Consider the following 19,053-nt stretch of genomic DNA (forward strand, 5'->3'; position numbering starts at 1 on the left):
AACTATTAATCATTGAGTTTGTTAAAATTTTTTTGTTTACATTTCTTTTTGTTTGTTAACTGTTTTCATTTATTTTTTTCTTTTTTTCTTACATCAGTCAATAATTGCATTAATACGGGAGGGGAGAAACAAGTATATCATAAACAAATAAATATATTTATAATAATTATTATTGAACTATAACAATTGATTTATATTTAATTATTTGAAGATCATTTTACACTTATTATAATCAATTAATTATCCCTACACAACTGTTGTTTTATTATTATTTTTTTCCATTTGTTTATTAAAGAAACGTTTAATCTTTTTCCACATATTTATTTATTTATTTTTTTTTTAACTATTTGTAACATTAATGTGTAAGGTTTACTCCCCCTTAATCCCGAATAATGCTATCTCATAAACTTTACAACTACATAATAAAAAGAAATGAAAAAAAAACAAAAAAAAAATAATAAAGAAAATTCCACTCACGCATGTAGCAGTCGAAAATAATATATTTATCAACAAAAAAAAATTAAAATAATAATAAGCATTGATAATAATGAGAAGGAAAATAAAAAAAAAAAAAAAGAAAATTATTGGAAAAATATTTTTCAAGTATTTTGTATTATCAATTTAATTAATTTAAATAGATTTTTTTATTTTACCTTACTTTGTTGTAATTTTTATGGTTTTATTTTTGTTTATTTTAAATTAATCACTTGATTATTATTATTATGATAACACAGTCACTTAGATATTTAAAATATTCAACAAAATGAATCCACTATTTATTCACAAACTTTTGATACCATTTTTTCCATTTCAACATCAGTATCAATGTCATGATGTACATGATTACTAGCACTTGGATTGTTGATTGATGTTATTGTTGTACTGTTTGGTGTTGTTGATGTTGTTGATGTTGTTGGAGTTGGATTTATTGTTGAGCTTGTTAAAGAAATTGTACTGTTTGGTGTTGCTGCTGATGCTGTCATTTCTAATGGTGAACCTGGTGATTGCAATGGCTCAGCAAGATCTTCAAGACCCTCTGGTGTCTCCAATTTATTTAATGCATCACGCAGTGATTTATAATGTCTCTGAAAAATTCATAATTGTTATTAATATTTAAGCAAGATTTTGTTTTAATGTATAATATTTAAAAATATTTACCCGCAAAGCCAAAGCATTAACTGAACTATTTGATCGAGTTGATCGTCTGTCTGATCCATGTGATTCCATTTCGGATATCCAGTTTTCTAATTGTTGAACAATCTCATGTCTTTTTATCCAAAAATGCGTGTAAATTACCTGAAAAAAATAAACATAAATCAATTAATAAACATCAAGACATATTCTAACAGTAAAAATGTATAATTAAAACGAAAAAAACAACATACCTCTTTAAAGCAAGGACAAGGATTTAAAATTTGGTCAAGCATTGCCCACTTGACAGTAGCCAGACAAACATTTGCATTGTACTCTTGACTAGATTGTACTCCACTTGAAGTGCCACGTGATCTTTCATATCCAGGTTCATTAAAGTAAGGCTCTGGTACCAAAATAAGTGACTGTATTGAGACTAAAACCTAAATAAATTACAAAAAATAAAATCGATTATTGCAAAACAATTACTTGAAATTAAATAAATAAATAATTGTATTTAAAAAAAAAAATACCTGAAGAAAACTACTTGTATGTGCATTCCATTTTTCTTCTGGTCTTCCATGCCATGTATTTAGTACACTGAGGCAAACTTTACCATCATTATATAAATTTGGATTAAATCTAACAGTATGTCTTCCAGTTGTTTCAAGATTAATTAACATTGGACTATTTGGATAATCAGGTGGAAAATAAACATCAAATTGAAAACAACCATTAGCATATGGTGTTTCAGCTGGACCAGTTATTAATACTTTCATAATATCTAATCTATCAGCATCACAACGTACAAATACTGAACTACTGTATGATAATGGTAATGCTGTTGATAATGATACTGTTTCTTGTGCTAAACGTTTAACACGTGTTGGATGACTACGATCACCAGCTGCTCTCATATTTGATTCAAAATGATATGATACACAAAATTTATAACCACTACCATCTGAATTTTCCATAATCATTTCATATGTATCAAATTGTAAATTTTTCATAACTTCAAGATATCTTTGTTCAATTGTTTTTAATGGTATATCTTGTATTATTGGACTTGGTCCAGCTAAATCTTCATCATGTATTATTAATCTTGATGTTGCATTTTGTACAATTGTTGCACTTTCTTGTATATCTGGTATTAATGTTGCTAAACCTTCATCTTGTTCATTATCATCTGGATATTTTGTTAATATTTTTGATTTACTACCACGTGTACGATTTATTTTATGTACATATGTATCAACACATAATTTCATATTTAATAATAATGATACAATTGATGGATCATTTAGTTTTTTATTTTTAGGTAATAATAATGGTGCTAATTGTGGTGATAATGCCATTGAACGTATCAACTGTAATATAGCACGATAAAGTGGTATATGTCTAGCCATATCAAGAACTGAATCATTTCTTAAATATGATGATAATGCTGGTAATAAACATGAACGTGACATTAGCTCAGAAAATGTTGTTGGTAAATCACGTTGTGGTTGTCCACCAAAATCAATATAACTTGCAATAACTTTAAGTAATACTGTAACATGTTCTTCTTCTGATTTTTGACGTAATAATGCTTGTTCAACATTCCATGATTGTTGAGTTGAACCAGTACCAAAACCAGTACCTTTTGCCCAATATAAATGTGATTTATCATCACTACGTCCACCAATATTACCACCAGTACCACTTGTACCACCACCACCATTACCACTACTAGTACTTTGTCCAATATTACGATGATCAATATCATTATGACCAGTTTGATGTGTAAATATTGCAAGACAATTAAGTAATAATAATACAGCACCAATTTCAATCATTGTTTTACGTAATAATTGTCCATCATCTGTTGTTGGTGGTGTTGTTTCAAGTAATTGTTTTAATACTTGAAATGGTAATGTTGGTAATGATGTTGCTAATGATGAACCAAGTATATCACCACCTTCACCATCATCAGTAACACCAAGTGCAAGACGTAATAAACATTGTGCTTGTTTACGATCTTTTAATAAAACTTCAGCATAACCAGGAAGACGTAAAAATAAACCAAATGCTGCTAATGAATGTAATGGTACATGTGGTATTGGTGGTGTTGTTGTTGTCGTTGTTGTTTTTGGTGAACTAATAATACCACTCTCTTCTAAATCTTCATATATATCTTCAGTTGCTTCAACTTTAACCCATTCAGCATCATTTTGTTCTGGTGATGGTGATTTTTCAATAAATGATGTTGTTGATCTACCAGTATCTGGATAAACTAATGGTAAATGTTTAGCTAATACTGCTAAACCACCACCAGCTGAAAATACACCAAGTGCACTTTCAATTTGACGATTATTTAATACAATATCATTATCATCATTTTTATTATTATCATCTTTATTATTATCTTTATTTCTTTGACGTAATACTAAATGTAAACATGGCTCTGATAATGATAGACCATTGTCTTCACCAATTGCAAGTAATTGTGATATTGTTAATTGTGGTGGTAATGATGAATTTGGTCTTGATGAGTGAGTTAAATATTGTTGAGCCAATAAATTCATTGAGCTTCCTTGACTACTCATTCCACTTTTTGATGACGATGCAATACCATCTATAAAAAAATATATTTTATTAATTAAAATGGCTTATTTAATATTCAATATTTTTTTTTTTTTAATATATTAATTCAATGTGAAGATGCATGGACCCAGTGAACTAGCACAATTTACACACAGGCAGCAAGAAAAAAATAAAAATAATCAAGAGTAGCTATTTTTCATTTGCAAAAGAAGAAAGATAAAAAGGTTTTTCATATTTTTTTTTTTTAGTGAAAAAGATAAAAGACAAATAACATTGTGAACCAAGAGGATTTGTGTCATCATACCCGAAACTAAACGGGATTTTCGCAAGATTGGTCCACGAGCCTGTGACCTATTTGATGCTTCCTTTGCACGTTTATCCTTGGCTGTATTTCCAGCAGCAACACTCAGTGCATCAACAACCAGTGCCATTCCAGATTCCCAAAGTTCACGTGAATGATTTAATCCACTTGTATTTGTGTCATTCTCCTTATATGCATTGAGTAGCATCGAACTGAGCCAAGTACCTGCATTACCCCGAAGGTCATTTTTTTTTTCTTACTTTCTTTTCTTTCTTTTAATAATCAATACTTTTTCGATTTTTTTTTTTTAATGTTTCATTAATTTCCAAGGAAATAAAAAGAATAAACGATAAAAAAAAAAAAAATAAAAAAAATTGACAACTTTATGTTCATTTTAAAATCAAATATAAAAATAATTTTATTTTTTTTTTTCATTTTTTTTTAATTTAATTTAATTTCTATTTGAAAAACTATTCAATTCTTTTTTCGTTTAAATTTATTCAGTTAATTTTGTAATAAATAATTTATTAAATTCAAGAAAAAAAAAATTAATTATTAAGATCAATGTTAATATGTCTCGAAAAAAGGAATATTATTATTATTTTTTTTTTTTTTACAAAGCACAATGTGTGTATGTTAATAAATAAATAAGAAAAAATTAAGGTCCAAGATATATTCATGATGAATGAAATAAATAAATAAAAATTGAAATAAAAAAACTCACCAGAAACTTGTTGTAATAAATCAGCAACAGTTGTTTGAGTTGATATATAAAGTAATTGATGATAATGACCCAATGGATGAGCTGGATGTGGTGGCATTGATGGAATAGTTTGTGTTGCTGTTGTACTTGATACAGGCATTGGTGCTTCAGATGTAACAGATACTAATATTTTTTCACCCTCAAGTAATAATTGTAATATTAAACGACGTGTAAAACCAGATATACCATGTAAATATCGAACATTTTGTGTAACTCGTTGTTGAAGTATAACATTTGTCAATAATTCAGATAATAAATTTTGATTAATTGGATGACACCAGCAACATCTTGATAAAAATTTTATCATAGCACTTTCTAATCTGGCATATGATGCATTTATCCTAGCAAATGTTATTGATGGATTTTCAACTGGTCTATAGCTTAATAATGATGCCAATGGAAACCAAAATATACGTCCTTCTTTACCAAGCCAATCACGCATTTTTCCTTCTGAACAAATGAGCGTTAAAAATTCAAGTACAGTTGCAATACCATCTGGATCATTCATATTTAAATAACCATTATTATCATTAGCAGATGATGATGATGCTGCTGCTGCGGATGATGATGATGCTGCTGCTGTTGTTTCACCAGCTTTATCACTATCAGTTAAACCACAATTAGTTTTTAAATTTTGACGTAAATCATCATTATCGGTATTATCATTTTGTTGTCGTGCTTTTTCATTTTTACAAAAATCATTAATTCCATTAATTAATATTGTTGGAAGACCAGAATCAATTAATTGTTGTATACCAGTTGATGAACGTGATGCAGCAGCAACAGTTAATAACTGTCCTTCAGTTAATTCAAGTAATTTACTATTATCCATTGCTTCATGAATAATAATTTTACCATCATCTGTTTGTCCTTCATTGTGTTTTTCATCATCAGATATTGATGCTGTTGTTGTATTATTATTATTATTAATATTTGTTGTAATAATATTATGTAGCTTAACATATTGTAATAATTGTAAAAATAATGATGGACGTACATAACAAAATGCACATAATGTTGCATCAATTGATAATTTTAATGCTGAATATGTATCAAGTTTTAATGTCCATTTGTATAATGAATTAAATAAATCATCAGTTAATAATAATTCTAAATTATATTGACGATTTTGTTGTTGTTCATGTGATTTCCATATTATTGTTGATACACAATGTATATAAATTGCTGGTGGACTAACAATATTTGGATTAATACGATTTGATCTAGCAACACTATTCATTGCTGATGCATGAAGCCATGTTAATACAGCTGACACTCTTGCTTCAGTATTTGAATCTTGTGATGAGCATAATTGTTGTAATAATTCAACAACAAGTTGTACTGTTGAATTTTTTTGAAATGATGATAAACCTTGTATTAATGGTGCACATCTATTATTTAATAATAAACTTATTAATTGTAAACCAAGATCACGTGAATGTAAACCAAGTTGTAATAATACACGTTCTAAATTTGGTGTAAATAATGATGGTGCTGGTAGCAATAACATACTACAACATGCTTCAATAAGACCATCAACAGATGATGCTGAATTTAATACATTTTGTGTTAATGGTTTAGATAATTCAGATACACATAAACATTGATGTACAAGTCTTAACCAACCAAGACTTGTTTTTGAAAATTGTTCTTCATCCATTGGTTCATTTCTTGATTTAATATCACCAAATGCTGTTGTACCAAGTATTCTTATTTGACTTAAACTAATATTTGTTGAATCACGTGGTTTATACAAACGTACAAGTACAGATGTTGCAACTTCTGGTTGTGCTAATGTTAAACGTATAAATGTTAATCCAGCAGTTAACATTGGTGGACATATTGGTGTTAAATCTGAGCTACCTTCTCTTGATATTTCTAATGCAACTGCTGATGGACATGTTGCTAATGATGATAAATGTGGTTGTAATTCAACTTCTTTTAATAATATTGCACATGGTAATGTTATTGTTAAATCAACCCATGCTTCACCAGGAAAAAAATGATATGACCATGCTGCTGTTCTAGCACGTCTATGTTGTGGTACACTATGTATTAATACATCAGCTGGTTCAACCATTGGTTTAACCCATGATATTGTACCAAGTGGAGCAAAATTTAATAAACCATCATCATATGTATCATTATTAATTGCTGTTGATGTTGATGCTGTTGTTGATGTTGTTGTTTTTTTATTTGACGTTGATATTGCTGATGCTGTTGTTAAATTTGATGAATTTGATAAATGTTGCATTACCAATGCAATAACACCTGGTGTTGATACACCATTATTATTATTACAACTTGTACTTGATTTAACCATATTTTCACATAATACTTTAACACCACCCATTGTTGTAAATACACTTAATGATGCTTCATTATCTAATACTTTTAATATATACCATAATAATGATTCAGATAATTGCATAACACCCATATGTCTATTTGTGCCTGTTTGTTCATTTGATGATGATAAATAACGATACAATGGATTTATAATTAATGTTGGATTTGTTGCTTTTTTCATAAGAGTTGTTAATAATTGAAATGTTGCATCTGATATTGATGCTGGTTCATTAAGTTCAGATGTACATGTTGTACTACTACCACCAATACCACCACCAATTGTTTCATCATTAAAAAACATTGCAAATGATGAACCATTACTATAACCAAGTGCACCAAGTAATCTCATCATTGTTGGTTCATGTTGTAATACTGTATCAGCAACACATGGATATTTTGGTTTTATTATTGTTCCACGATTAATATTACCACCAATCATTGTTGTATTTTGTTGTTCAGCAACTTTACTCTCATCTGTTTGTGATGTTATATTTATTGTTGATGATGTTGATGATGATGTTGACGTTGATGCTATTGGTGTTGTTATTGTATTGTGCAATCTTAATGATGAATCATTTGTTTCCATATCAATTGTATTATCAATAATTCTTGATGTTCTTAAATTTGGTAATGGTGTTTGTACAAGACGACATACTAATTTAATAAGTGCAACAACAAGTGTATCCCATGATGTTGGTCTACCTTGTCTTGTACTATTAATAATATTACTATTATTATTATTACAATTACTGCTATTACTACTACAACCAGCACCACCTAATACAGATGCATATAAACTACCAAAACCACTTGTTTGATTTGTATTATTATCAACAGCACCAGTACATTGTGCTCCAACTCTTGCACCACGTATATAATTTGATACAATTGAACCAACACATTCAGTTATACTCATTGCTGTACCAAGATCAGTATTTATAAAATTAAGATTAATTAATGATGTTATTAATATACATTGTGCATCAAGTGGACCACGACGTGCAACTAATGCACCACCTGGTTGTACAAGTTGATAAACAACCCATAGTAATAATTCTTTTAATGAATTACCAAGTATACTACCTGGTGTTATAACATCACAACGCATTTCAAGACGTACAAGAAAATCTTGTAATGCTAAACCAACTCTTGGACCAGCCATCATATATTGTTTATCACTTGATTCAACATTTAAACCATTACCAGATAATAATTTTAATAACATTGATCCCATATTACGATCTTTAACAATACAACTAGCCATACCACCTAATAAACCATCAAGTGGTGTACTTATACTTGGATCAATATGATCATTTGGCATTGGTTCATTACTAGCAACAGTTAATGTTTGTAATGCTAAACACCATGCTCTTAATGATACACCTGGATTCCATAATAATGCTGATATTAAACCAGATATTGCTGTTGAACTTAATGGTATTATTGGTATTAATGATGGATCAAATTGATTTGATGATGAATTTGTTGATGATGTACATTGTTCAATTGATGAATCTAAATTAAGTGTTAACCATAATTGTAATACAAGCTCTAAACTTGTACCTGAATTTTGTAATGTTAAATCAGTAAATATTTTATCAAAACAACGTGTTAACATTGCAACACTTGATGGTAATTGATCATTATTCATTCTCATATCTGTCCATGTTGAATTTCTTGCTGATGATGATGCTGTTGCTGTTGATGCTGAAGATGCTGTTGATGATGTTGATGGCATTTGTATTGTTGCATTTATACTTAATGGAAGATTATATGCACCAAGTGTTGAATATCTTCTAACAGCAATTTCAACTCCCATTTCAACTCCATACTCAAGTCTAGCATCAAGTGCCAATGATATACCTGAACTTGATGATGATGGTATTTTTTGTAATAATTTGCCAGCTTTAAGCATATTTTTACCACTCTCTAAAATATCATCAAGAAATTCATCAAGTTCACTGTCATCTGATTCAAGTAATGATGGTAAATCAAAACCATTTGATTTTGATGTTGATGCTGTTGGTTGTTGTATTGTAATACTATCTTGTGTATCTTCATCACCTTCACCCTCAGCAAAACCTTCATCATTAATACCACTTGTTACCACATTTGATGGATTACCATTATTATTATTAGCACTAACACTAACACCAACACTACCACTTGTATTATTACTTGTACCAGCAATTAAATTTAAATCACTATCACTAATAATTTGTGTTTCTTCTAATTCTAAATTTTCAAATAAACCATCATTTGTATTTTGTATTAATGTTGTTGATGTTGATGTTCCTGTTGCTGTTCCTGTTGCTGTTGATGATGTTGATGTTGATGATGATTTTGAAAATAATCTACCACCTTCTAATAAATCTTGTAATAAACATGATATTGCATGTGATGACCATGCTGCATCAGTGCTACCAGTTGCTAATTTAATTAATTTAAATAATTGTTCTTCACTCATTAATTCACCTAGTGTTATTATTGGTCTTGTTGATACAACAAGTCTTGCAACAACTTTACATGCCAATAAAAACATATCAACATTTGCTGAATTTTTTAATATTAATGTTACCAATCCACGTGCAACTGGTAATACATATTGTTGTGATAAATTTGTCATATAATCATTATCATTATCAGATGTATCAATACGTGATGATGATGATGTTGATGTTGATGATGTATTTGTTAATAATTGATTACGATTACTTCTTGATAAATATTGTGTTTCTGGACGTCTTACAGTATCTTTAAAATGTTTAAATGCTGAATGTTGTTTTAATGTTTTTTTAAAATTTCTTTCATGTGTTTTTAATACTTCTAATTTTGTTGAAAATATTGTTGGATTTTGTGGTACTGTTGATGACCATGTTGCTATTATTTGTGGTGAATTTAAACCACTTTTTTTACCTTGTTCAATATCATGTAATTGTTGTTTATGATGCATTAAACGTTTTTGTAATTTTTTACGATAACTACGTGATGCTGATGTACGATTTGCTGTAACATATTTTCTTTGCATTGCTGATTCACCTTGTAAAAATTCCCAACGTGATGATATATTTGTATCTTTATTTTTATTATCATTATTATCATCTGAACATGTTAAATTTGTTGCTGTTGTATCTAAACATATTGATAAAAATAATAATATCCAACCAATTAATGTTATATCAAGTTGTGATGAATTTGTATTTTGTTCTATTGTTAATAATGGTGATAATAAACGTTCAAGTGTTTTAACCATTGCATCAATAACTGATGATTTATTATTACCAGCAATTAATGATTTTCTACCGAGAAATGTTAACAATATAAATACACGATCTTGTGGAAATATATAAGTTGACGATGTTGAATATAAATTAACAATTGTATTTGCCAAGAAATTACCCCACCATGGTTGATGACCAGCAACTCTTGCTAATAATACAGCAGCATGTAATTGTAAACGTGGTGCTGGTGTTACAACACAAACTGAATGAAAAAATTGTTCACATATTTGTGGTGTAAATATATCACACAATGACATTGGTACTGGTGGTACTGGTCCAATTTCATACATTGTATATAACAATATATCTGATAATGTTTCACCTAATACACGTAATTTATCACTTGATACACTTGTCAATTGTGTTGATGATATTAATTGTGGACTTTTCCATGATTCTAAACGTCTCCATACACCACGTACAATATTCAATTGATGTTGAAACATAATACATTCATGATATGTTGATAATATTTTATTTGATGGTTGTTCTTTGTTATTATTATTACTACTGTTATTATTATCATTTATATTTTTACCACGACAAAGATAGTATTGCATATGCATGACATTTGGTGTTTCAGTACATAATAATGGATCAAGAAGTGATTTTAATCTTTCAGTTGCAAGACTAAATCTACACTGTACATCCTCAGCTAATGCTGATAATATATTACATTGTGATTCAATTATTGATAACATATTTGCATCATATTGTCCATCATCTGAATTAATAGCATCATTTGTTGTTGTTGTTGTTTCAGAATAATCCTCACCGGGTAATACAAACATATGTCCATAAAACATACCAAGTGGTATTTTACATCTTGTTGTTGTCATTCCATAACGACCAATTGTTGTTATTTTAAGATATCTACATACTGGTGGTGGTTGAAGATCATTAACAACCAGGGGTTTTGTTCCAATATCACCAGCAACAACTAAACGTGTACCATCACTTTCTTCACTTCTTGTCCATATGTCTATTGACAATGACACTAGATCACTGCATGATGGTATTATTAAATCAGTCAGAAGTATTGGTGAACCAAAATCAAGTGTTACAAAACGACGAGCACCAGAATGCATTCGTTCAACAACAAGTGCTTGTTGTGATGGTGTACTCAGCAATCTTCCCCATGGAAATACCACTTCTTCTTTCTGTTGAAAATAAAATTTTTTCAATTTAAATAAACATAAAATATTTCAAGTATAAATTGTATCAGTAAGGTATCTCTATCTAGCTAACTTGCTATTTTTTTTTTTTTTTTTTATTAATGAAAATAATAATGTTTAATTGAAAAATTAATAATTATTAATTACTAAAAACCTAGATAATCATTTCATTATTTTTTTTTCATTGTCAAATTGTTAATAATAATTGTTGAAATTTATTTTTTCAGATATGTTTTTACTTGAATTTTTAAGAGTGATTTATCAACTTTCAGAAAAACAGAAATATAAATATGAATTTAAATAATTAATGGTTAATAAAAATTATTTATAATAATCAAGTAAATTTTTAATTGATAGAGATGCCTTAAAATAAAAAAAAAAAAATAAAATAAATAAATAAATAAACATCAATAAATTATTTTCGATAGAAAAAAAAACTCCCAATTGAAAATAATAACAAATTAACTACTAACATTAACGATAAAAAAAAATAAAAAATAAAACAATATTTATATAAATTTATTATTATCAACTATCTAACCTTTTTATTGTTATGACAATCATCAATTTTTGTTGATGTTGATGTATGATTAGTTGACGCGGTTGATTTATCTTTTGTATTATTTATTGTAAATACATGGGAATTTGTTGTATAATTTTTATCTCCACCAAGCCATATTGTATTATCATTGACAATATTATTAATATCATCACTGTCAGATAAATCATCAGGTGTCAATGATGATAGTTGTGATGTTGTTGAATTCTTTGACAATTGACTGTTAAGATGACTTTGTAGTATCTTTAAATTCTGTTTGTATGTTGAGTGTAGATCTGGCCCTAACGATCCGGCATCCATTGTCTATAATATTATTTTTTTGTTTTTTCTATTTTTCTAATGTTTGTTCCTTTTGTTTTTCTTATTATCAAAACTTAAAAACCTATTTTTCATTTTTTTTTTTAACTATGTAATTTATTTATCTAACTAATTTTTACCCCATTTTTTTTTTTTTCTTAAAATTAATATTAACGTGTTATTTTAAAGAAATATAATTATTTAACTTACGTAATTTGGTTGGACATTTTTTAAATCAGCTCCACTGTTGTTTATTGTAACAGTGCTATCATAAATTGTACCAAGATTAATTGTATTAAGACCAGAATCAATTTTTTCCATTTTGGTACCATCAGATGCAGCATGACAAGTAAAATGTAATGGTTCAACCTAAATAATAAATTAAAAAATCAATTTATTAATAAAATCTCAATCTCTCCACAAAAAAAAACTCTAAAGATTAAAAATTATTTTACCTCAAGAAGACCCTTCATAGGAAAAGTTGAACACAGTGTTTTTAATTTACTTGGAAGTACAAGTTCACTGTTTGGATTATTTGGTAATGTTAAAAGATCACGAAGATCAATATGATCCTGTGTATATAAACAATTACCAGTAACAGATGATACAGTTGTTTGTTCACCAGTAACAACAGATGCATATGTCAATGGTGATGATGTTGATTTTGGTGGTATTGGTGGTTCAATATCAAATAATTCCGTATCAAATGAATTATTATACAAGCCAAATCTTGTTGCAAGTAATAAATGATATGGATTAACACGATTTGACATTTCACTTGCAATTTGTTGTAATATTATAATACATTGTTGTGCAACATTATGATTTTTATCAAGTGGTAATAAACGTGTTATTAATACTGATAACCAACGTAATGAACCAGCCCATTGTATACCAATAATTTGTGGTAATAATGTTACAATAACAGACAATACATTTTCATCAAATGTATGATAATTATTATCATCTAAATTACGTATACCTTCACTACATATTAATATTAATTTAACACATTTATGTGCAATACTTCTACCACCATTTAATATACATGTACGTAATAAATTTTTTAAACGTTCTTGTATACATTTAATTGTATCAAGTTGTAATGTTATAACATCATTATTATTTTGTCCAATACGTAATCTAGCAAGTCTTATTGATGTTATCCATATTAATATATCAAGTGATAATGATTGTACAACTAATGATTTATCTGATGTTTCAAAACATGCAATATTTAATAAATTATCAGTAAATAATAATGAATCAAGCATTGTTAAACGTTGAATTTTTTCATTTTGTATTGTTGTTGATTGTACTGATCTAACTGTTATTGATATTTCATGTATCCAATCACAACCAATATAATAATCTAATTTTTTATTAGCACTTGCAGCAAGTCTTTCAATAGCTGCACCAGGTATATATGGTCCAGAATCATCAATACGTAATTTTTTAGATGTTGGTGGTTTTGTTTCAAGTAAATTAATACGTGTTTTAGTATTAACATCTTTTGTTGGATCAATAAGTGCTTTAATATGTACTAATAATGTTGCTGCTTTTGCTTTAAATAATTTTGGACTTGTTAATGTAACACAACCAGAATTATCAGATAAATCCATACAACGTTTTAAATTTATTGGACCACATAATATTTCAGTATTATTTTGACGTTGATAACCTTCACTAATAACTGGATTATCATTTTTTACATGTTGATGTTGATGATGTTGCTGGTGTTGGTGATGTTGATGTTGATGCTGTTGTTGTTGTTGTTCATTATTAATATTAAATTGTATTCTTTCATCAACAGGTGTTAATGTTGATTTATGATGACCAAGACCAGTTATATTTTGTTTTAACAATGTAACTTGTATTGATGGTGATTCAGTACATGGTGAATGAAGAGTAAATCTAACATCAACATGTCCAATACTACCAGCAATATTTTTAGGTAATGTTAATTCAAATATATGTTCATCCCATGTTGTTGCATCATTTTGTAAACGCCAAGTTCTTGTATGATGTTGATCCTCAGTTTGATGTAAATGTTGTGGATATCTACGTTGTCTTTGTCCTTGCATCATTTCACTCCAACATGGTGGTACTGTTGCATTATATATTGGTGAATGTTTATCAAATTTTGTTAAATCATAAAGACATTTTAAATCATTGTATGTTAATGTTTGTCGTAGTGCTATTATTGGCTCTTGATATGATACAGATGATGTTGATGTACTTGGTGCAATATTTTCACTACTCATTATTGAATCAGTTATCATCATATTAATATCATCATTATCATCATTTTCTTCAGTTGAATCATCCTCTTCATTTGTTGCAAAAAATCTTAAACCACCATTTATTGTACATGCACATAATCTTTCAAGACGATTACAATATGCTGCTGATATAAATTTTTCATCATCTGTACTACCATGTGCTTCATTTATTATTTTTAATGTTTTTAATTCAATAATACGTACAATACCATCACGACAAACAATTGCAACTTGTCCTTTTGGTTCATCATTTAAAATACAATCATTTATATTATTTTTATCTTGTAATGGTAATAATATATTTTGTACTGGTGTTTGATTATATGTTAATTCTCTTTTAACAATTGGATCAGCTATTAATTTTGGTACTTTATCAGTAAAATCAAATTTATATATTAATAATAATGAATTTTTGTTGTTATTACTATCATCATCATTATTATCATCATTATTTATAATTTTATTATCAACTGATGATCCGTCATCTTGATACCAGTACATGTAACTTTTTTGTAAATAACTTTCACTATTTTCATCATCAATATCCATTTTATTTGTATTTATTATTGACGACGACGACGATGGTGGTGGTGATGATGATGATGCTGCATCATTTGCTACTGTTGCTGTTGAAGCTGCTATTTCTTCTGTTGCTTCTGTCACTGTTGTTGTTGTTGTCGATGTGGTTGTTGTTGTATTAATTGGTGATGATAATACAACATAAAAATGTTTACCATCTTTAGTTGTTTCAGTGTGTGTTATTTTTAATGATGAATGTCCTTCAATACATATTGTTTGTAATACAACTGGATCATCTTTAATTACATCAATTACTTTTTTATCATTATTATTGTTGTTATTAATATTATGATTATTATTGTTGATAGTTGTTGATGTTAATTCAGATGTTGATGGATATTGTTCATAATTAATTGGATTAAATAATGTATCATATGGATTTGTTGATGATGGTGGTACAACAACATTCATACCAACAAATGATGTTGAATATAATGAATTTGATGATGATGCTGTTAAACCACTACTAGTTAACATATTATCAAAATGTGTACCAACAACCATTTCAGCATCAACATCTTCAATAACTGGTGCTTCATATAATAATTTATTCATATATAATTCTTGATATAAACTTTCTTGTCTACCACCAGTTGAACTAGCACTTGTACCAGTACCAGATAATGTTTTTTTACTTTTTATATTTTTTAATTTATCATCTTTGTTTGTTTTTTTAATTATTTTATTATGATGTATATCATATATTATTAAATAATGTGATATTATATTATTATTTATATTATTATTTTTATTTTCATCAATAGCAACTTTCATTATATCTAAACTATCACTTGTTGCATTATTAACATTATTCATTGCACGTACTAATGATGATGATGACGATGATGATGATTGTGCTAAATCAGTTGTTGATGACCATACATTATCTAGTTTACGTATATTATTATTTGTTGTTGATGATGTTGTTGTTGCTGCTGTTGATGTTGTTGTTGTTGATGATGATGACGTTGAACTTGATGTTGATGTTGATGATGTTGTTGTTGAATTATTATAATTAATTGTTAAACCACATATTAAACATGGTCTAACACTTGTATCTGTACTTTCAATTTGTGTTACAAGACTTGTTGTACTACCACAATTATTAATATTATTTTTAATATCATCAATTTTAATTTTTGGACCACCAACAATTGATAATGTTGTTAAATTTATATTATTATGATTATTTTTATAATCATTTGTTGTTAATGTTGTTTTATTTGGACTAATACGTGATAAATATGATGTTGATAAATTTTTTGATGCATAAAATTGTATTTTTTTATTATTTTTATTATTATTAATATTATTTGTAGTACTATTATCATCATCTTCATCTTCATCATTATCCTCATTATCATCATTATTATTTTGATTACACATTACAATATAAAATGATATTTCATTTTTTAATTGATTTGTAATATCCCATATATTAATAAGACCATTATTTGATGCTGTACCAGTTAAACCAGGATAATTTGTTGTTCCAATTATTTCAATATTATCAGTTGTTTTACATGCTGGTGCTGTTGCAAGTGTTACTGATAATGGTACATTTTGAGTGTATTCACCTTTTAAAAATGGACATGATGGTGAATGACGTTCATGCTCTGACCATGGTTCATCTGTTGGTTCCCAGCATACAAGACAAACATTACATGTAAAACACATTGCACGATCCTCAGCAGTTGTATTTGGCTCATGATAAAAACCAGCTTGTGCCATTTGACCGGGCAATGCCCATCTGAGACACACATTTTTTCCGTTACCAGACCAGCATAACGTATTTTTTTTTTGTTTGTTATTATTATTATATATTAACTTAATGATAAATTTTTTTTATTGTTATTTAAATTATATTTTTTACTTACTTGTAATTCATATGTGGCCATTTTGAAAATGTTTTGTGTCTTGCTGCTTCACTAAACATCAATACTTTATCTGCTGGACCACCATCGGATATTAAACTTGGAAGTAGGCCGTTTAATCTTTCGTTGATTGCTGATGCTATTGGTAATGCTGGTATATGTTTATTTTGACGTTTCAATTCCGTAACAAGTCCTGAACATACTAGCTTTAATACTCCATGTGGTAATTCAAGACATATTGTATTCCACTATAAAATATTATTAAAAAAACAAAAACAATATTAATAATAATTAAATTAATTAAACAATAATCAGTATAAAATATTTAACAATTACTTTTTGTGCTTTAATTCCTTTTTTGTGTATTGATTGTGCAGCATGTATTTTATTCCAAAGTTCATGAAGTACATCTTGTACTTGATCAACACCAGGTAAGTCAATACTACGTAAACACTGATCTAATAATAATGCTTCTGATAATAATAATTCTAGTTTTATTATATCTTCACTTCTTGATACTGGTGTTTGTAATATTGTGTCAAGTAATAATACACCATTGTAATCACTACGTACACCAATTCCATGGCCATCAGTGTACAATACTTTATCAACACCTTCAGCAAGATATATACCCTGTAATTTACCATCTGGTTTACCTGAAAAAAAAACAATTTTTGCATCATCAAACATCATGCTTATCATTGGAAAAATAAATTTACATTTGTCATGCAACAGAACTCAAGGTTTCATCTTTAAAAATTGTTTATAATAATTAAATTACAAGTCAATAATAATTAAAAATATAATAACAAAACAAAGTTCTAATGTAACAATGTAATAAAATAAGAAAAAAATAAATAAAAGATAATGAGAATTGTTATTTTATTTTTTGTTTAGTGCAAAAAAAAAAAAAAAATAAAATAACAAGAGAAGAAGATAAGAAAAAAAAATTCCAGGAAGAGGGGAACAGGGAGGAATAAAATATTTATTTTCAAAACTTGACATTTTTTTTTTTTCATTTATCCTCCTAGATGATGAAACAAAGGAACGTTGATTTTCAAATCATCTTGTTGGAAAATTAAAAAAAAAAAAACAATTTTTTTTTTTCGAGAAGAAAATGGAGGAATGATCAACTGTCATTGTCAATAATTAATGATGATGATGATAATAATAATTAGTAAACACAAAGGAAAACTATTAAAGACGAAAAGAAAAAAAAAAAAAAAAAAAAAAAAAAAATGAAAATCGAGATGCAGTTTGGGTCACGCCTGACACATTTGTATAAAATGCGACCTTGGCAATGGAAAAAAAATAATTTAAAAATGACAATAAATAAATTAAAAAATTTTTAATTAGGTTTAAATTACCTGATAGACAACTGCGTTGAAGTATCACACCAAAATTAACATCAAAAACGTAAACTTGGCCATTGCCAGTTGTGATTAGTAAAACGTTTAAATTTGGATGATATACAATATTTTTACACTCAGTATCAACATTAAGATAACCATCTTCTTTTAACAACCACGGATCATCATCAGCCATTTTTAATTAAATATTAATAATATTAATGAATTAAATACTACACTTTAAAGAACAAATAAATGATAAAATAAATGTTATTTTTAAAAAAAAAATTATTGTAAATTTTATTACTGTCTTAATCCACCACGAACATCACAAAAAACATGGCGTTCTCATCATCACCGCCATAGTCAAGAGAGAGAGAGAAAGTGATAAAATTACGAGAGACAAAGAGAGAATATGTCAATGGTTAGATATGAAATTAGCAAATTATTAAATGTTTGTTTATTATCGATATATCGATATAAATACATTGAAATTTTAACGCGGGAAATTTGAAAAAATTAAA

At 27.7% G+C, this 19,053-nt stretch overlaps 1 protein-coding gene across 3 annotated transcripts; it reads right to left on the bottom strand.

Annotated features, from left to right (window-relative positions):
* Positions 1–243: 243 nt before the first annotated feature.
* LOC122855861 (baculoviral IAP repeat-containing protein 6) lies at positions 244–18,830 on the bottom strand. Of its 3 annotated transcripts, XM_044157523.1 has the most exons (12): positions 18,548–18,829; positions 17,517–17,836; positions 17,184–17,428; positions 12,901–17,056; positions 12,656–12,814; positions 12,131–12,451; positions 4,743–11,574; positions 4,022–4,243; positions 1,665–3,748; positions 1,386–1,574; positions 1,159–1,296; positions 244–1,085 (listed from the first exon to the last, which is right to left on the bottom strand). In XM_044157523.1, the coding sequence occupies exons 1-12, from the start codon at positions 18,723–18,725 to the stop codon at positions 777–779; spliced, it is 15,153 nt and encodes a 5,050-aa protein (XP_044013458.1). In that variant the 5' UTR covers positions 18,726–18,829; the 3' UTR covers positions 244–776. The 3 variants fall into 3 exon arrangements, with proteins under 3 accessions (XP_044013458.1, XP_044013459.1, XP_044013460.1); XM_044157524.1 differs by lacking the exon at positions 4,022–4,243 and having other exon boundaries at positions 18,548–18,830; XM_044157525.1 differs by lacking the exon at positions 12,131–12,451 and having other exon boundaries at positions 18,548–18,828.
* Positions 18,831–19,053: the final 223 nt, after the last annotated feature.

This window comes from Aphidius gifuensis, linkage group LG4 (genome assembly GCF_014905175.1).
Source record: "Aphidius gifuensis isolate YNYX2018 linkage group LG4, ASM1490517v1, whole genome shotgun sequence".
Classification (NCBI taxonomy): domain Eukaryota; kingdom Metazoa; phylum Arthropoda; class Insecta; order Hymenoptera; family Braconidae; genus Aphidius; species Aphidius gifuensis.